Source organism: Neophocaena asiaeorientalis, unplaced genomic scaffold (genome assembly GCF_003031525.2).
Source record: "Neophocaena asiaeorientalis asiaeorientalis breed wild unplaced genomic scaffold, Neophocaena_asiaeorientalis_V1.1 scaffold7, whole genome shotgun sequence".
NCBI classification, from domain to species: domain Eukaryota; kingdom Metazoa; phylum Chordata; class Mammalia; order Artiodactyla; family Phocoenidae; genus Neophocaena; species Neophocaena asiaeorientalis.
The window spans coordinates 22,151,041-22,168,276 of NW_020185337.1; the positions used below are offsets into that span (position 1 = coordinate 22,151,041).

At 40.3% G+C, this 17,236-nt stretch overlaps 1 protein-coding gene across 1 annotated transcript; it reads right to left on the bottom strand.

Annotated features, from left to right (window-relative positions):
• Window positions 1-4,126: 4,126 nt before the first annotated feature.
• NPY5R (neuropeptide Y receptor Y5) lies at window positions 4,127-5,815 on the bottom strand. The gene has a single exon (XM_024736161.1). The coding sequence runs from the start codon at window positions 5,813-5,815 to the stop codon at window positions 4,445-4,447; it is 1,371 nt and encodes a 456-aa protein (XP_024591929.1). The 3' UTR covers window positions 4,127-4,444.
• Window positions 5,816-17,236: the final 11,421 nt, after the last annotated feature.

The window sequence follows — 17,236 nt, forward strand, 5'->3', positions numbered from 1 at the left end:
CCATCCTTACCTGGCATTAACTTCTCCAGTTTTAGATGCTTCACCTTCCTTTGGCTTTAACTTTTTATACAATGACTTCATGTTAGTCTATAGCTGTGCCTTTCTTTTTATTTATTTATTTATTGTTATTATTTATTTTTGGCTGTGTTGGGTCTTAGTTGCTGCCCGTAGGCTTTCTCTAGTTGTGGCGAGTAGGGGCTACTCTTTGCTGTGGTGCATGGGCCTCTCACAGCAGTGGCCTCTCCTGCCGCGGAGCGCGGGCTCCAGGCGTGCGGGCCTCAGCAGTTGTGGCACGTGGGCTCAATAGTTGTGGCTCGCGGGCTCCAGAGCACAGGCTCAGTCGTTCTGGCGCACGGGCTTGGTTGTTCCATGGCATGCGGGATCATCCCGGACCACGGCTCGAACCCATGTCCCCTGCATTGGCAGGCGGACTCCCAACCACTGCGCCACCAGGGAAGCGCAGGTGTGCCTTTCTTACAGCAATCTTACAATCTTTACACAAAAAAGCTGTAATTTTAACATGAGATAAAAAGATACTTCACAAAAAGTGCAAGTTTTGTGTGCCTGTTGACATAGCTGTAGCAACAGCCTCATGAATTTCCTTTTCTTTTTTTAAAAGGTCCTTAAACTGGATTCATTTATCTTGAAATGGTGGGCGACCACAGCTGCAGACCTCAATCTGTGGTACATATCAAGTAATTCAACTTTTTCCTATAGTGTCATGACTTTTCTCTGCCTCTTGGGAGCACTTCCATCAACACTAGTGGTACTTCTATGGGTTTACGAGGTTTACGGTTATTCATGGTTTATGCTATTGCACTAGGCAAGATGAAAAACATGCGAGAAGTGTGATTGATCACTTTTTACTGTGATATGCACTTTACCGGACAAAAGAACTGCTCACATGGAGATAATGAGTGTCACATGGTTAAGAGGATGGTGGCTGCGGAATTGCTACATATGCACTATGGTTAATTTTATGCAGTTATGATTTAAAACTGCATCTTTACCTTCGTTTACATTTCTCTCGACTATGAATAGTACCATGTGCAGTCTGTGTTTGTGTGCAGAGGTTTTGATAAATTTTAACTCTTTCTAATAGATTTGTGTGTATTTTATGGTAGCAAATGATAAAATAGACTAGTATCTACAAATATTTTATGCATTCATGACACCTTTTCCTTAATTTTTTCTTTTTTTTTTTGCTATTTCTATCTAGGGTGTGCAGTTCATCTGCGACTTTATTCAAATTGTCACAAAAATTTTTCCAATATATTTATTGAAAAACATCTACATATAAGTGGATCTCCAAAAATTTTTGCAACATATTTACTGAAAAAGTCCACATATAAGTGGATCTGCTTAGTTCAAACCTGTGCTGTTTGGAGCAACTGTATCCATGGAAGAAATTATTATTCATAATAACCTTCTAAAACAATTAATCCCCCTCTTAATGACTTCTATTCACCAATCCATTTAAACTTCTCTACTTACTTAGTTATTAATTAATTATTAATTATTCTTCTTAATTATTAAGAACATTCAGTCATTTCTGGTTAGGGAAGATAAATGGCTACCTTTCAGTTCAATAGTTTAAGAGCCCCAAATTAGTTTATCCAGTTTAACTAAACTCATTTATCAGCAACCATAAAATCTGTGGAGTTTGATACTTATTGTACATTTGCTAATGTAAGTTACTCTAACAGGATAAAATACCTCTTTATGTGTTTATATTTGCCCTTGTCGGTGGGTTTTCCCCCTTTGGCCACTAAAGTTAAACCTTGAAGTCGACTGCCCTAGTGAAAAATTTTAAATTTCTTTTAAATAAGAAGTCATTCTTCAACTTAGACTTTTTTGTTTGGGGTCTGGGGTGAGACAATAGTCTTAAATCCAAGCATTTAAAGGGGAAAAGGGTTTTTAAATCACAAAAGATTCCTTTTCCAAAAACAAACCTTGATATTCTGAACACAGTTTTACCGTAAGCCGTAGTGCAGAGAAAAATAAAGATTTTATTAGCAAGGGACATTCTTAGTAGGCAGAAAGCAGCAGAAGCCCTTAGAATAAGAAGAAGGAAAGAAAGAGAAAAGCAAAAGTGAACCAAAGTTTCTTCACTTTTTTTTTCTGCTCTCCTATCAAAACTTGGGGAGGACACTCATATAACCCCAGGCAGATTAGAGGGAAGCTAAAAGCAGTGGTGGCTTTACCTAGTTTCATGTTTGAAAATCTAGAAAGGAACTGGAAAGCAGATGCTTTGGCAGCAACATGAAGTGAACAACACTGTGGACAGGGTGGCTTGTAGCGTTTGGGCAGAGAAGGCCTGGGGAAGTCCACGCTGCCTCAGTTCTAGGTGAGCTACGTGAGCAGTAAGCATTCATACTGGAATGATGTGGAATATTTCCTGCCATATCAATAAACAAAAGATGTCACAGTCGTCAGTGATTGCAGCCACTTCCTACAGTGAGCCCTGAGGGAACTCACAAGGAAAGAATACCTGCCATGTAGCAGCCATCAGACTGCAGCCACTGTGAGCCCCGAGGAAACTCAGGATGTGAAAACACAGGATACGGCCCCAGAGAGCTGAGGTGCATCTCAAAGGAATGATTTCCGTGAGCACAGACTCTTGCACGTTCCCATATATAGAAAAGTGCTAAATTCCTTGAGATTTCTGGTTTTCTTTAATTAACAAGAATATTTTTATGCTCCCTTGGCCCTTTGCTGCAAACCTTCTCTATATCCTCGCTCTTTGCCCACCGCCTCCTGATAGCGATTCTCTCAGGGTTACTTGAGAGGCTGCCTCCCGGGCTTGAAGTCCTAAAACTTCCCGTCGAATAAAACAGAACTCTCAACTCTCAGGTTGTGAATATCTTTATAGTCGACAATACCTTTCTGAAGAGTTCTTGGTGATAAAGTTCCTGAAGTGTCCCCGGCCTTGGCAGGGACAAGACCCCACAGAGCAGACAGCCCAGGCTCAGGACAAACTGGAAAACGTGGTGGAGATTCAGAGGGACCTCACAGCCAGTGAGTTTACATCAGCAGGGGTGGAGAATGCCGGGGCTGGACCCTCAGGCCTGGACCCTGCTGAGAACAGACCATACATTCTACAACGCACGGAGAAGCTGATGGAACAGAGAGACCAGGCAAGACAGTTACCTCTCACCTGGAGCTGGGCAGGAGTCAGCAGAGGACACTTGGGGACCAGCGCCATCTTCTGCTTCCCCTATGTGTAGGCCTTGCCTAGGGAAGCAGGAGAGGACCGAAAAAAAGCCCCTGTAGAGAGTCTGGACTTTCAATTGACTAAACAACGACCAGAGTTACCTACTATTTGAAAACTTGAACGGTTTCTTGTTTTGCTCAGTTGTTTTCCCTTATGAACAGGAATCCATACAGGAGACGGTTAAATCAGAGGAAGGAACTGAAGACAGCATCATAATTTTGCACATCTGAGCCTCATGTGGAAACATTCATTATTTTCAGGGACCTAGTTCTATAAAAAAAACTGGCTAAAACAAACAAAAAGCTCCAGTGGAAAAGACTGACCTCAATCTAGTAAGATAGCATACGAGACCTCAGTACTGAAATGGCATAAAGTATATTAATCATTCTACATCTTGGCCAAAAAAATTAACTAAACTTTTTTTCCCCCTGTAGACACTTCAAGTATTCTTTACAATTATTTAATACTTGGAAATATAGATACCACTTATATTTCAAATTTTAGAATATAAAAGATGTATATGAAACAATCTTTGTTTGATAGCTTAATGTCATGGTATAAGTCTAGAAAAGATTTAAAATCTATTTTTATTTGATAAATTAACTGTGTATTACTAGGATAGTGGGGAATAAATTGACAATTTGACCAATCATCAATAATAGGATATAAAAATTTTCCTTTAGAGGTTCTAAAACTGTACCCAATGTTGACATTTAATTTATGACCTAGGCATATATCTGTCACTTAGTTATGGCTTGCTGGTCATATTAAAGTTTTCTGTATTGTCAGAAACTAACTATGAAGAAATCTGTGAAGTAAAAATGAAGATTATTAGGTGTTCCTCATACCTGAAATTAAATGTCTTAGGAGAAATGTTTTTGCTTATAATTTTGAACAAAAAATACTGAGATGGTTAAATATAACTTTTATTTTAAACAAGAACTTACAGTTCATTGGTTTACAGGACAAGCTGAAATGGAAGGTAATATAACTACTCTTTAAAATGAAATTACAGATTGGATTGACAATGACTTTATACAACTAAATGAATTTATCATATTATAACATGTTAAAATTATCTTCCATATATTAGGAACTGATATCCAAATCCAGGCTTCTTACACATAAATTCTGTAAGTTAACAAAATTTGTTGATTATACATATACAGTCACTGTGAATATATTTTAGATGATCCCCATACTTGTACTTTCCTTGGAAAACATTGAGAATTATGACATATGAAGACAGCGTATAAGGGACCTTAAGTCGGCTTTGATCCCATTATTAAGAAATCCATATAGAATTGGATTAAGACAGCAGGACATCATGCCTAGCAAGTGACAGATGCAATACACCAACTTGAAATGCCTGTTTGAAATCAGGCTATCGTTAAAATCGGTCACCACATGGAAAAGGTGCAGAGGCATCCAGCTCACTGCAAACACTAGTATCAAGATGGTCAGTCTGTAGAAGACACTTCGAGATCTTTTTTTTAATCTCATGGTAGAACAGTTTACTCTCATCTCATGAACATCTGAGTTTTCTTCCGGTTTCACCTCAAAGCAAGTGGGGACCCCTGGTATAAACTTACGGGATGAAGGGGGCTGACTTTTCCCAGAGCCCAAGTGTTCTGGAAGCCTTCTTGAGCGGTTCTCTGGAGGAGGTCTCACCGGAGCAGGCAGCACGCATGCCGTCTTCTTGCTGTACCTCCTTCTGTACTTTCTGATGAATGAATAACTCCATTTCCGGCTGCTGGAGACCCTCACCTGAGGCCCACTCTTTTTGGAAGGATGGAGAGTTAAGTTGATCATCTCATTTTCTTCTAGTTGGTTTTCTTGGTTGGACAATCCGCAGCTTATACTCCTGCAGACACTGGTATGACTTACAGTTAGACAAACTAAGGGCAGAATATACTGAACAAGCAATAAAGAGATAGTGAAAGCAATTCGGTATGCATCGGATGGCCACGACTCGACACATAAATACCTGCTGCTGAGCAACGCTGAACCAAATGTCTCCTGAAGTTCCACAAGGCTGTGAAACACTGGGAGGGGAGAACACATTGCAAAGCCTAGTGTCCAGACAGTAGCGATCAGGAAATAGCCATGGTTTGCTGTTAAATGATTAGATACAGGATGCTTTATCATATGATACCTGACGATGGCTATTGATATTAAAATTAAAGTGGAAACCAGCACTGTCACACATTGAAGGAAAGGCATAATATGACACATGACCCTGCCAAACATCCACTGATCCAGCAAGACAGAGGTCAGTGTGAAAGGCGAGCAAAACAGCACGACCAAGATATCGGAGAAGGCCAGATTCCCAATGAGGAAGTTGACCGTCGTCTTCTGATTTCGCTTCCTCATGAGAGCCATTAAAATAAGTAGATTCCCCATAAAACCAAGAAGACTTACAAAGGTATAGAGTCCAATCAGAAAATACTGCAAGTCATCAACACTGCTTTTATAGTCATCCCAGACTGGGAAATCAGAATTCCGAGTGGCGGCAGTATTGTTCTCTGCAGCAAGCGTCTTGTTATAATAATCCTTGAGCTCTGAAGCCATATTATTCTCCTGCTTGGAATAAAAAGACATTAGTTAGCAACTCGAAAAACAATTCCATGACTGCTATAAATTAATCCATTGAGAAGGAAACATTATACCATTTGTTCCCATTACCTTATTCATTTACTAAAAAGTTTAGGGAAGTCTTTAACTGGCAACAAGTACAGTGTAAATGTCAACCAATAACAATTACAGTAAGTGTAAATCTATCATCACTTCTATGGTGTGTCGACTCGTGTTAAAATAGCAGAACTTTTTTTTTTTTAATTTATGTATAAATAATGTAAGGGACAGAAAAGACAAATGTGGATAAGAACTTCAAGATTACAATAGGTATTAATATTGTTCTCCAGTCAAGGTACCTGATACATGTTGTAGTCATATAACCTTACCTTAAACATTCCTTCCTCTCTTACATCAATCAAGGTCAAACTTAAAAGTCACCTGCCCTAAAGTGTTCCTTCATCTGTTCAACTGGATGTGATCTCCTTTTGGAACCCCCATGTATTTCTGTTTATAGCTGTCTGATGCTACATGACACAATTTGCTTTGCACTGCAATTATAATAAAAACCAGTATACCTTATTTATGTATAAGCAATGGAAAAACGAAACTGTGTTTTACTCACTGTGGTATCTACCATAAAACATGGCACAGTAACTTCACCATGGAAAGTGTTAAATAAATATATGTGGGAAAATGAAAAACTCAAAGAAAAATAAATATTTATGGGGAAATGAGAAATTCAAACAAAAAGCTAATATCCTAAATATATCCAGTTCATATAATCTTCAGATTTGAGCTTCTCAAGTGTAGCAACACTATTCCATGACCTACATGTATAGAGTAGGCACTCAATAAATGTTTATCACATGGTACTGTTGACTATGTGAACACAATTGGAACACAATTGGCAAAATCATTTCATGACTAATTTTCAGTCCTCTGAGAGGTGCAGATTACCATGAATTAAACCACTAAGCAGCTGGCTACTGGTGTTTTTAAAAACAAAATTTACCTGTTTATTTTTTAATTTAAAAATTGAAAGTACATTTCAGCATTAAAAAGATTAAATAAATTCATATTTTTTAAGGAAGATAACACGGCATAAAGTTAAATGTAGAAGTGATACTAATATAACATCCCATAATAAGTTTTTTCACCTCAAGGAAATTAATAATGTAATATTAATACCACAATGATATTATTTTTACTTTTTTTAAATTGGAGTATAATTGCTTTACAATGCTGTGTTACTTTCTGCTGTACAGTGAAGTGAATCAGCTATATGTATACATATATCCCCTCCCTCTTGGACCTCCCTCCCAGCCCCCACATCCCACCCAACCAGGTCATCACAGAGCACCGAGCTGAGCTCCCTGTGCTATACAGCAGGTTCCCACTAGCTATCTAGTTTACACATGGAAGTGTATTTATGTCAAACCTAATCTCCTAATTCATCCCACTCTCCCCTTCCCCCTATGTGTCCACATGTCTGTTCTCTACCTCTGTGTTTCGATTCCTGCCCTGCAAATAGGTTCATCTGTACTATTTTTCAAGATTCCACATATATGCATTAAAACACAATATTTGTTTTTCTCTTTCTGACTTACTGACTTACAGCACCATTTATTAAAGAGGCTGTCTTTTCTCCGTTGTATATTCTTGCCTTCTTTGTCATAGATTAGGTGACCATAGGTGTGTGGGTTTATCTCTGGGCTTTCTATCCTGTACCATTGATCTATATTTCTGTTTTTGTGCCAGTACCATATTGTCTTGATTACTGTAGCTTTGTAGTATAGCCTGAAGCTGGGGAGCCTGATTCCTCCAGCTCCGTTTTTCTTTCTCAACACTGTTTTGCCTATTCGGGGTCTTTTGTGTTTCCACACAGATTGTAAAATGTTTTGTTCTAATTCTGTGAAAAATGCCACTGGTAATTTGATAGGGATTGCACTGACCCTGTAGATTGCTTTGGGTAGTATAGTCGTTTTCACAATATTGATTCTTCCATCCAGAAGCATGGTATCTATCTCCATCTGTTACTGTCATCTTTGATTTGTGTCATCAGTGTTTTATAGTTTTCTGAGTACAGGTCTTTTGCTTCCTTAAGTAGGTTTATTCCCAGGTATTTTATTCTTTTTGTTGCAGTGGTAAATGGGAGTGTTTCCTTAATTTCTTTTTGATCTTTCACTGTTAGTGTATAGGAATGCAAGAGATTTCTGTGCATTAATTTTGTATTCCTGCAACCTTACCAAATTCATTGATTAGTTCTAATAGCTTTCTGGTGACATCTTTAGGATCTTCTATGTATAGTATCATGTCATTGGCAAATAGTGACAGTTTTACTTCTTCTTTTCCAATTTGTATTCCTTTTATTTCTTTTTCTTCTCTGATTGCTGTGGCTAAGACTTCCAAAAGTATGTTGAATAATAGTGGCAAGAGTGGAAATCCTTGACTTGTTCCTTATCTTAGAGGAAATACTTTCAGTTTTTCATCGTTGAGAATGATGTTTGCTGTGGGTTTGTCACTTATGGCTTTTATTATGTTGAGGTAGGTTCCCTCTATGCCCACTTTCTGGAGAGATTTTATCATAAATGTTTGTTGATTTTTGTCAAAAGCTTTTTCTGCATCTATTGAGATGATCATATGGTTTTTATTCTTTGTTTATGTGGTGTATCAAAATGATTGATTTCTATATATTGAAGAATCCTTGCATCCCTGGGATAAATCCCACTTGATCATGATGTATGATCCTTTTAATGTGGTGTTGGAATCTGTTTGCTAGTATCTTGTTGAGGAAGTTTGCATCTATGTTCATCAGTGATATTGGCCTGTAATTTTCTTTTTTTTGTGATATCTTTGTCTGGTTTTGGTATCAGGGTGATGGTGGCCTTGTAGAACGAGTTTGAGAGTCTTCCTCCCTCTGCAATTTTTTGAAAGAGTTTGAGTAGGTTAGGTGTTATCTCTTCTCTAAATGTTTGATAGAATTTGCCTGTGAAGCCATCTGGTCCTTAACTTTTGTTTGTTGATTTTTAATTACAGCTTCACTTTCATTACTTGCGATCAGTCTGTTTGTATTTTCTAATTCTTCCTGGTTCAGTCTTGGAAAGTTGTACCTTTCCAAGAATTTGTCCATTTCTTCCAGACTGTCCACTTTATTGGCATGTAGTTGCTTGTAGTAGCTCTTATGACCCTTTGTATTTCTGTGGTGTCAGTTGTAACTTCTCTTTTTTCATTTCTAATTTTATTGATTTGACTTCTCTCTTTTTTTTTCTTGATGATTCTGGCTAAAATTTTACCAATTATGGTTATCTTCTTGAAGAACCAACTTTTAGTTTTATTGATCTTTGCTATTGTCTCTTCATTTCTATTTCATTTATTTCTGCTCTGATCTTTATGATTTCTTTCCTTCTACTAATTTTGGGTTTTTCCTTATCTCTTGTAACAGTCTTTATCTTAAAGTCTATTTTATCTGATATGAGTATTACTACTCCAGCTTTATTGTTATTTCCATTTGCATGGAATATTTTTTTACCATCCCCTCACTTTCAGTCTGTATGTGTCCTTAGGTCTGAAGTGGCTCTCTTGTAGACAGCATATATATGGGTCTTGTTTTTGTACCCTTTCAGCCAGCCTATGTCTTTTGGTTGGAGCATTAAACGTTCTACATTGAAGATGATTATTGATATGTATGTCCCTATTACCGTTTTCTTAATTGATTTGTGTTTGTTTTTGTGGGTCTTTTTCTTCTTTTGTGTTTTCCGCCTAGAGAAATTCCTTTAGCATTTGTTATAAAGCTGGTTTGGTGGTGCTGAATTCTCCTAGCTTTTGCTTGTCTGTAAAGCTTTTGATTTCTCCATCAAATCTGAATGAGATGCATCCTGGTAGAGTAATCTTGGTTGTAGGTTTTTCCCTTTCATCACTTTAAATATATCCTGCCACTCCCTTCTGGCCTGAAGAGTTTTTGCTGAAAAATCAGCTGATAACCTTATGGGGATTCCCTTGTATGTTATTTGTTGCTTTTCCCTTGGTGTTTTTTATATATTTTCTTTGAATTTAAATTTTGTTAGTTTGATTAATATGTGTCTTGGTGTGTTTCTTCTAGGGTTTATCCTGTATGGGACTCTCTGCACTTCCTGGACTTGGGTGGCAATTTCCTTTCCCATGTTAGGGAAGTTTCGACTATAATCTCTTCAAATATTTTCTCAGACCCTTTCTCTTTCTCTTCTTCTTCTGGGACCCTTATAATTTGAATTTTGGTGCATTTAATGTTGTCCCAGAGGTCTCTGAGACTGTGCTCAATTCTTTCCATTCTTTTTTCTTTATTCTGCTCCTCTGCAGTTATTTCCGCCATTCTACATTCCAGCTCACTTATTTGCTCTTCTCCCTCAGTTATTCTACTATTGATTCCTTCTAGTGTATTTTTCACTTCAGTTATTGTGTTGTTCATCACTTTTTGTTTGTTCTTTAGTTCTTCTAGGTCATTGTTAAACATTTCTTGCATTTTCTCAATGCGTGCCTCCATTCTATTTCCAAGATTTTGTATCATTTTTACTATCATTACTCCGAATTCTTTTTCAGGTAGGTTGTCTATTTCCTCTTCATTTATTTTTTCTTGTAGGTTTTTACCTTGCTCCTTTGTCTGTAACATATTTTTTTGTCGTTTCATTTTTTTTTTTTTTTTGATGGGTAGGGCTGTATGCCTGTCTTACTGGTTGTTTGGCCTGAAGCATGCAGCACTATAATTTGCAAGCAGTTGGGCAGAGCCCGGTTGGTGCCGATATGAGGACCTCTGGGAGACCTCAGTCTGATTAATATTCCCTGGGATCTGCGGTTCTCTGCTAGTCCAGCAGTTTGAACTGAGTGCTCCCATCACAGGAATTCAGGCCCTATCCTCGGCCTGGGAACCAAGCTACCACAAGTCGTGCAGCACAGCAAAAGAAAAGAAAAAGAAAAAAAGAAGCAGTACAATGACAAAGAATAAAAAATAAAATAAAATTAGGAAAATAAAAAATATATTAGGAAAAATAAAAATGTAAGTGAAACAACTACACCAAGGTAAAACAGAACCACAACAGAAAAAAAAAAAGTGGGGGGAACAAGCCCAAAGGAGCAGAACAGTAACAAATTAGAAAGAGTAAAATAAAATTAGAAAAATAAAAATATAAACGAATTAACAACAAGGTAAAACAGAACCACAACCTAAAAAAAAAAAATGGCCAGAAAAAGCTTGGGCTGTGTGGGGTGGAGCTTAGGTTCGGGGTGGAGCTTAGGCAGGGGCGGGGGTTAGGCAGAGATCAGCGCCCAGGCTCAGGACCTGGGCTGCTTGGAAAGGTGTGCCTTGGATTGCGGAGTTCCTAGGTAAGGCACTGGGCGGGGGGTGCGGGGGCGGGGCTTAGGCTCAGTGTGGCGGGAGTGAGCCTCAGAGGGCAGAGGTTTAGTCCCGGGACCTCAGCAGGCTTTCTGGGGCCCAGGTGGGCAGGGGAAGCACTGGCCACACTCCCTTCTGTTCCTCCGCTCTTCCAAGGGTCTCCCCCATCCCCATTCATCCCCTGACTGTGGGTGGGCCCTTCTGGGCGTGGGAAACCGGTCCCGCCCCTAGCCGCCCCTCAGGGGCACCAGTCCTGTCCATCCGGCCTTTACTTTTCCTCCCCGCTCCCTCCCACTCCCACAGGACCCACGCGGCTCGAGGGATCCCAGTGGGCAGATTAGGCTCGGGACCTCAGCAAGCTCCCTGGGGCCCAAGTGGGCAGGGGGAACTGGCCGCATGCCCTTCCGATCTTCTGCCCTCCCGAGGGTCTCCCCCGTTCCCCTCTGGGCGTGGGAACCCCTCCCCTCCCCCAGCTGCCCCTCAAGGGTGCCGGTCCCATCCTGCCTCAAGTTCTCCTCCCCCCTCCCTCCCCACCTCATCCTACCCAGTCGCTCGGGGGTTCCTCCCGTCCCCTTAGGTGTCTGTGGTCCCCCACCAGGGCCTGGTAGGTGCCCTAGTTGTGCGGAGACATGAACTCCGCATCCCCTCAGTCCACTCTGACTCTGCGGATATTACTTATTTACTGGTATATATTAGAGATCTGACAGTATTACCTAATGAAGCACACAACTGCCTATAATATATCAAGAAGAGGCAAAAGGAACGCTTTCTCCCCTTTAAAAAAAGCGAGCACTTCCAGTTTATTTTTTGTTTTCGGGCCTCTCACTGTTGTGGCCTCTCCTGTTGAGGCGGAGCACAGGCTCCGGACGCGCAGGCCCAGCGGCCATGGCTCACGGGCCCAGCCACTCCGCGGCATGTGGGATCTTCCCGGACCGGGGCACGAACCCGTGTGCCCTGCCTCGGCAGGCGGACTCTCAACCACTGCGCCACCAGGGAAGCCCAGCACTTCCATTTTTTTAAACAAGAATATCCTACAGCATACTCAGGACAGCAACAGTTTGTTGATTCTGATGAGTATAGCTTGTTATAGAGATCCTGATATATATATATATATATAGCTTAAAAAGGCATTTTGACTACATATCAGTGTAGGTTTATCAACCTGTTTCTAGATCTGTAGTTGGGTAATTATACTTAAAACTATAAAAATACATATATATTTAAATTAATAGTAAACCTTATTATCTTCAATTTATAAGGGAAGTATAGGTCCTGGTCCAATAAATTTCCAAGTAGAAAATGTTACTGTGTACACACATTCATCATAAATAACTTTACGTTTATATATAGCAATCTTCAAATAGGATGACATAAGCATTTTTGTGCTATAAGAAAATTTAAAAGTGTAAGTTTTTCACAACTTCTATAACTGATTTTATATTGATTGAATTTCTGAAAGCTAATTATCAATACATTCCTTTAAAGATAAATGAATTCAAAAGCTCAGGATCTTATTACTTTATTCTTAGGCTCTAACCAGCAATTTACATTGATGTTGCCTCAAGTTGAAAAAGATAACTGGTACCAAACTGACTCACCAGGGTTACTGATTCATCCCACTCATCATATTCCCAGTCAATGGCCTTCCTGCTGCTCCCCTGGACAGCTCAGTGAGCTCCTAATCAGGGAAGCCCAGACTGGCTTTCTTGTCTCATTTCCTGAGATCTGATGACCCCCTGGCTCCATCTCGCTTGTTCATAACCCTCTTTACACTCATAATCTGTACAAGCTGTTTGTTACCATGATCCTTGTATACATATATATATCTTATTCTTCTCTGGACTCACTTTTTGGAAACAATCCTTTTTTGTTATACATCAGTAGTTACTGATTGCCTCCCCTACGACCAAGGCAAGGATAACATAGAAACTGGGCAGTCGATTCTATAATGGTTTTGTGCTTTCTTGGGACATGTAACTATCGGATGACATTCCAGAGAGTAAAATATTACTGTTCCCAATTTGTTTATTTTTTGTTTTGTTTTTGTTTTTGTGGTACACGGGCCTCTCACTGTTGTGGCCTCTCCGGCTGGGGAGAACAGGCTCCAGACACGCAGGCCCAGCGGCCATGGCTCACGGGCCCAGCCGCTCCGCGGCATGTGGGATCTTCCAGGGCCGGGGCATGAACCTGTGTCCCCTGCATCGGCAGGTGGACTCTCAACCACTTCGCCACCAGAAATGCCCACTGTTCCCAATTTGAAGTAAGAGGATATGCAGCACAATTGGTGGTAATAGAAAGAATGTGGTTTTGAGTCTAAAACTAAGAGTGTCTCCAATGCATGGTCAGTTCTCTCTGCTGGACTCTAATGGAGAGAAGGAAAAATGTTTTAATTATGTTCATAATTTTAATGATGCTTAATAGACTATGTTGCACATAGTGGATGCTAAGTAAATATCTGTTACTTAATAATTTTAGAAAAGTAGTTTAATTTTTCTAGCTTTAAAATAACAGAAATTAATCATCCTGGGAATATGGGCAAATTCAGGGTAAAGTATAACTATATATGTATATATATGTGTATATATATATATATATATATGTGTGTGTGTGTGTATGTCTGTACATATATACATATACTAGAACCACTGAAAGTAGACAAGGTTTCAGATGGTCCCAAAATGAAATGAAGAGTACCTACATAGACGGTTGTGATGATTTACCACTTTACAATTTTAAATTACAAGCAGGCCTCATTTTATAGTTCTTCACCTTATTTCACTTACTGTGTTTTTTACCAGTTGAAGGTTTGGGGCAATCCTGTGTAGAGCAAGTATATCAGCACCATTTTTCTAACGGCATTTGCTCACTTCATGTCTCTGTGTCACACTTCAGTAATTCTCCCGATATTTCAAATTTTTCATGATTATTTTATTTGCTATGTTGATATGTGATCAGTGATCTCTGATGTACTATTGTAATAGTTTGGGGCACCACAAACTTCCCCACGTAAGATGACAACTTAACCCGTAAACGTTGTGTGTGTTCTGACTGCTCCACTGACTGGCCATGCCCCCATCTCTCTCCCTCACCTTGAGCCTCCCTGTTCCCCCCGCCTCGAGACAAACAATATTGCAGTCAGGCCAGTTGTTAATCCTACAATGGCCTCTTAAGTGTTCAAATGAAAGGAAGAGTTTCACATCTCTCACTTTAAATCAAAAGCTAGACATGATTTAGCTCAGTAAGCAAGGCACGTCAGAAGCCGAGACAGGCTGAAAGCTAAGCCTCTTGCACCAAACAGTTAGCCAAGTTGTGAATGCAAAGGAACAGTTCTTGAAGGAAATTAAAAGTGCTACTCCAGTGAATACATGATAAGAAGGAGCAACAGCCTTATTGCTGATACGGAGGAAGTTTTAGTGGTCTGGATCAAAGATCAAACCAGTGACAACATTCCCTTAAGCCAAAGCCTCATCCAGAGCCAGACCCCAACTCTCTTCAATTCTGTGAAGGCTGAGAGAGGTGAGGAAGCTGTAGAAGAAAAGTCTGACGCTAGCAGAGGTTCATGAGATTTAAGGAAAGAAGCCGTTTCCATAACAGAAAAGTGCAAGGTGAAGCAGCAAGGGCTGATATACAAGCTACATTAAGTTACCCAGAAACTCTAGCTAAGGTATTTCTGAAGGTGGATACACAAAAGAATGGATTTTCAATGGAGACTAAACAGACTTATATTGGAAGATGCCATCTAGGACTTTCATAGCTAGAGAGGAGAAGTTGATACCTGGCTTCAAAGCTTCAAAGGACAGGCTGACCTTCTTGTTAGGGGCTAACGCAGCCAGTGACTTTACGTTGAGCCAAAGCTCATTTACTATTCCGAAAATCCTAGGGCCTTTAAGAATTATGCTCAATCTACTCTACCTGTGCTCTATATATAGAACAACAAAGCCTGGATAATAGCACATCTATTGACAATAGGGTTTATTGAATATTTTAAGCTCACTGTTGAGACCTACTGCTCAGAAAAATGGATTCCTTTTCAAAATAGTACTGCTCGTTGACAGTGCACCTGGTCAACCACAAACTCTGACGAAGATGTAAGAGATTAATGTTGTTTTCTTGCCCGCTAACACAACATCCATTCTGCAGCCCATAGATCAAGGAGTAATTTTGAATTTCAAGTCTTAATATTTAAGAAACACATTTTTGTAAGGCTTGAGCTGCCACAGACAGCGATTCTTCTGAAGGATTTGGGCAAAGTCAATTGAAAAACTTCTGGAAAGGATTCACCATTCTAGATGCCATTAAGAATATTTGTGATTCATGAGAACAGGTCAACATATCAGCATGACCACAGGTTTGAAAGAAGTTGATTTCTACCCTCATGGATGACTTTGAGGGGTCAAGACTTCAGAGGAGGAAGGAACTGCAGATGTGGTGGAAACAGCAAGAGAACTAGAATTAGACATGGAGCCTGAAGATGGGACTGAACTGCTGCAATCTCATGATAAAATTTTAACGGGTGCGGAGTTGCTTCTTATGGATGAACTTAGTGGTTTCTTGAGATGGAATCTTCTCAAGAAGATCCACCTTGAGATGGTAGAAATGCTGTGAAGATTGCTGAAATGACAACAGAAGTTTAAGAAAAGGAGAAAAAGCACACAGGATTTCTTTCCTTCAACTTAGGCCTTCACGTCCTTTTTTCCTGAAAAGTACAATAAGGAAGCCTATAATGGAAATGTAAAATCTCTTTAATAATGATCTGTTTTGCAACAAGTGTCATAATAAGCGTTGTACAATTTTATGCAACATAAATATTTTATACATAATAAAAAATAATGTTAAATGTGAACTTCAGCTCAGCTCACTAGAGAAATTATGAAATAGAGAATGTTTTTAAAATGAAATATTATTTTAGAAGAAATCTGATATTGACCGTGTGAAACCTTTGTGGTGCCTAATTACGAGGTTTTGTTTTTCTCTTTTATATCTAGTTTTAACCCCTCTACCCTCAGAATTCCTAGGCTGAAACACCAAACTTTAATCCTCAGAGTAAAAGTGAAAAAAAAAAAAATGCCTGGTTAAACTGTGGTGACTGTTTTTAAAAAAGCAATGTCTTGTAAAGACATTGTAACTTTGCTATATTGTAATTGTTTATAAAAATTGATCCGTATGTGACACCCACAGAAATGAAATCTCGTGAATAGACTTTAAGTGTGTTGAATAGATAGTTCTTAAAAAAGAACTGCATGAACTCAGAGGACAATGAAGGATTGCGCGTATACATTTAAGTAAGGTCCCTTTGTTAGGCTCTTTACCTGCCTTATGTAAATGCACATCTTTCATCTCAAAAAAGATGCCAATCACGCAAAGGAATAAAATCCATGTAATTATTTTCCCCTCCAGCAATGATAACATATCAACTATTGCCTACTTTGCTGTGATCCTGGAACAATGGCGAGATTCCACGTTCTAAAATATTCCCACGATTTATTTTTAAAGCCAGAAATACTGCTCCGCTCAGCTGATAAACACGCAGGCACAGCCACCCTCTCTTCCCATTTCTAACACTAGTTTCTCTTCCCTTGAGAAATCTGAAATTTAAAATTTCATTCGGGCTGCAAATTCCGCTGAGAGCGCCTTAGGCAATTTCCACGGTCTGTCATAAAGTCTCTGGGCTTCGATCCAACGCGGTCGTTCGGTCCCTTTAAAAGGTAACCGAAAGGTCCGCAAGCTCGGGGATGAATTCCCGGAGTCGGAAGTCGAGGCGCAGGGATGTGCTCCCGGAGCGCAGACCGGGGCGCGCTGCCTCGGGATCCCGGGCATCAGCGGGCGGCGGGGCAGGTGCTCCACGCCCCGGGACCCCAGCCCCGGACGCCGCCAGGCCGCCGCGGGCTCGCCCTCCCCGGAGGCTGCGTCCTCCCCGCCCCGGCTCCGGCGGGACCCCCGACACTCTCCTCCGGCTCAGTTCCGCGCGCCCACCCGGGGAGCTCCTGCGCCGCAGGGAGCCCCGCCGGGTCCCTCCGCTCTCCCTCCGCGCCCCGAAGTCGCCCGGACCCCGCTTCCAGCCCCGGCCCTTCCCGTACCTC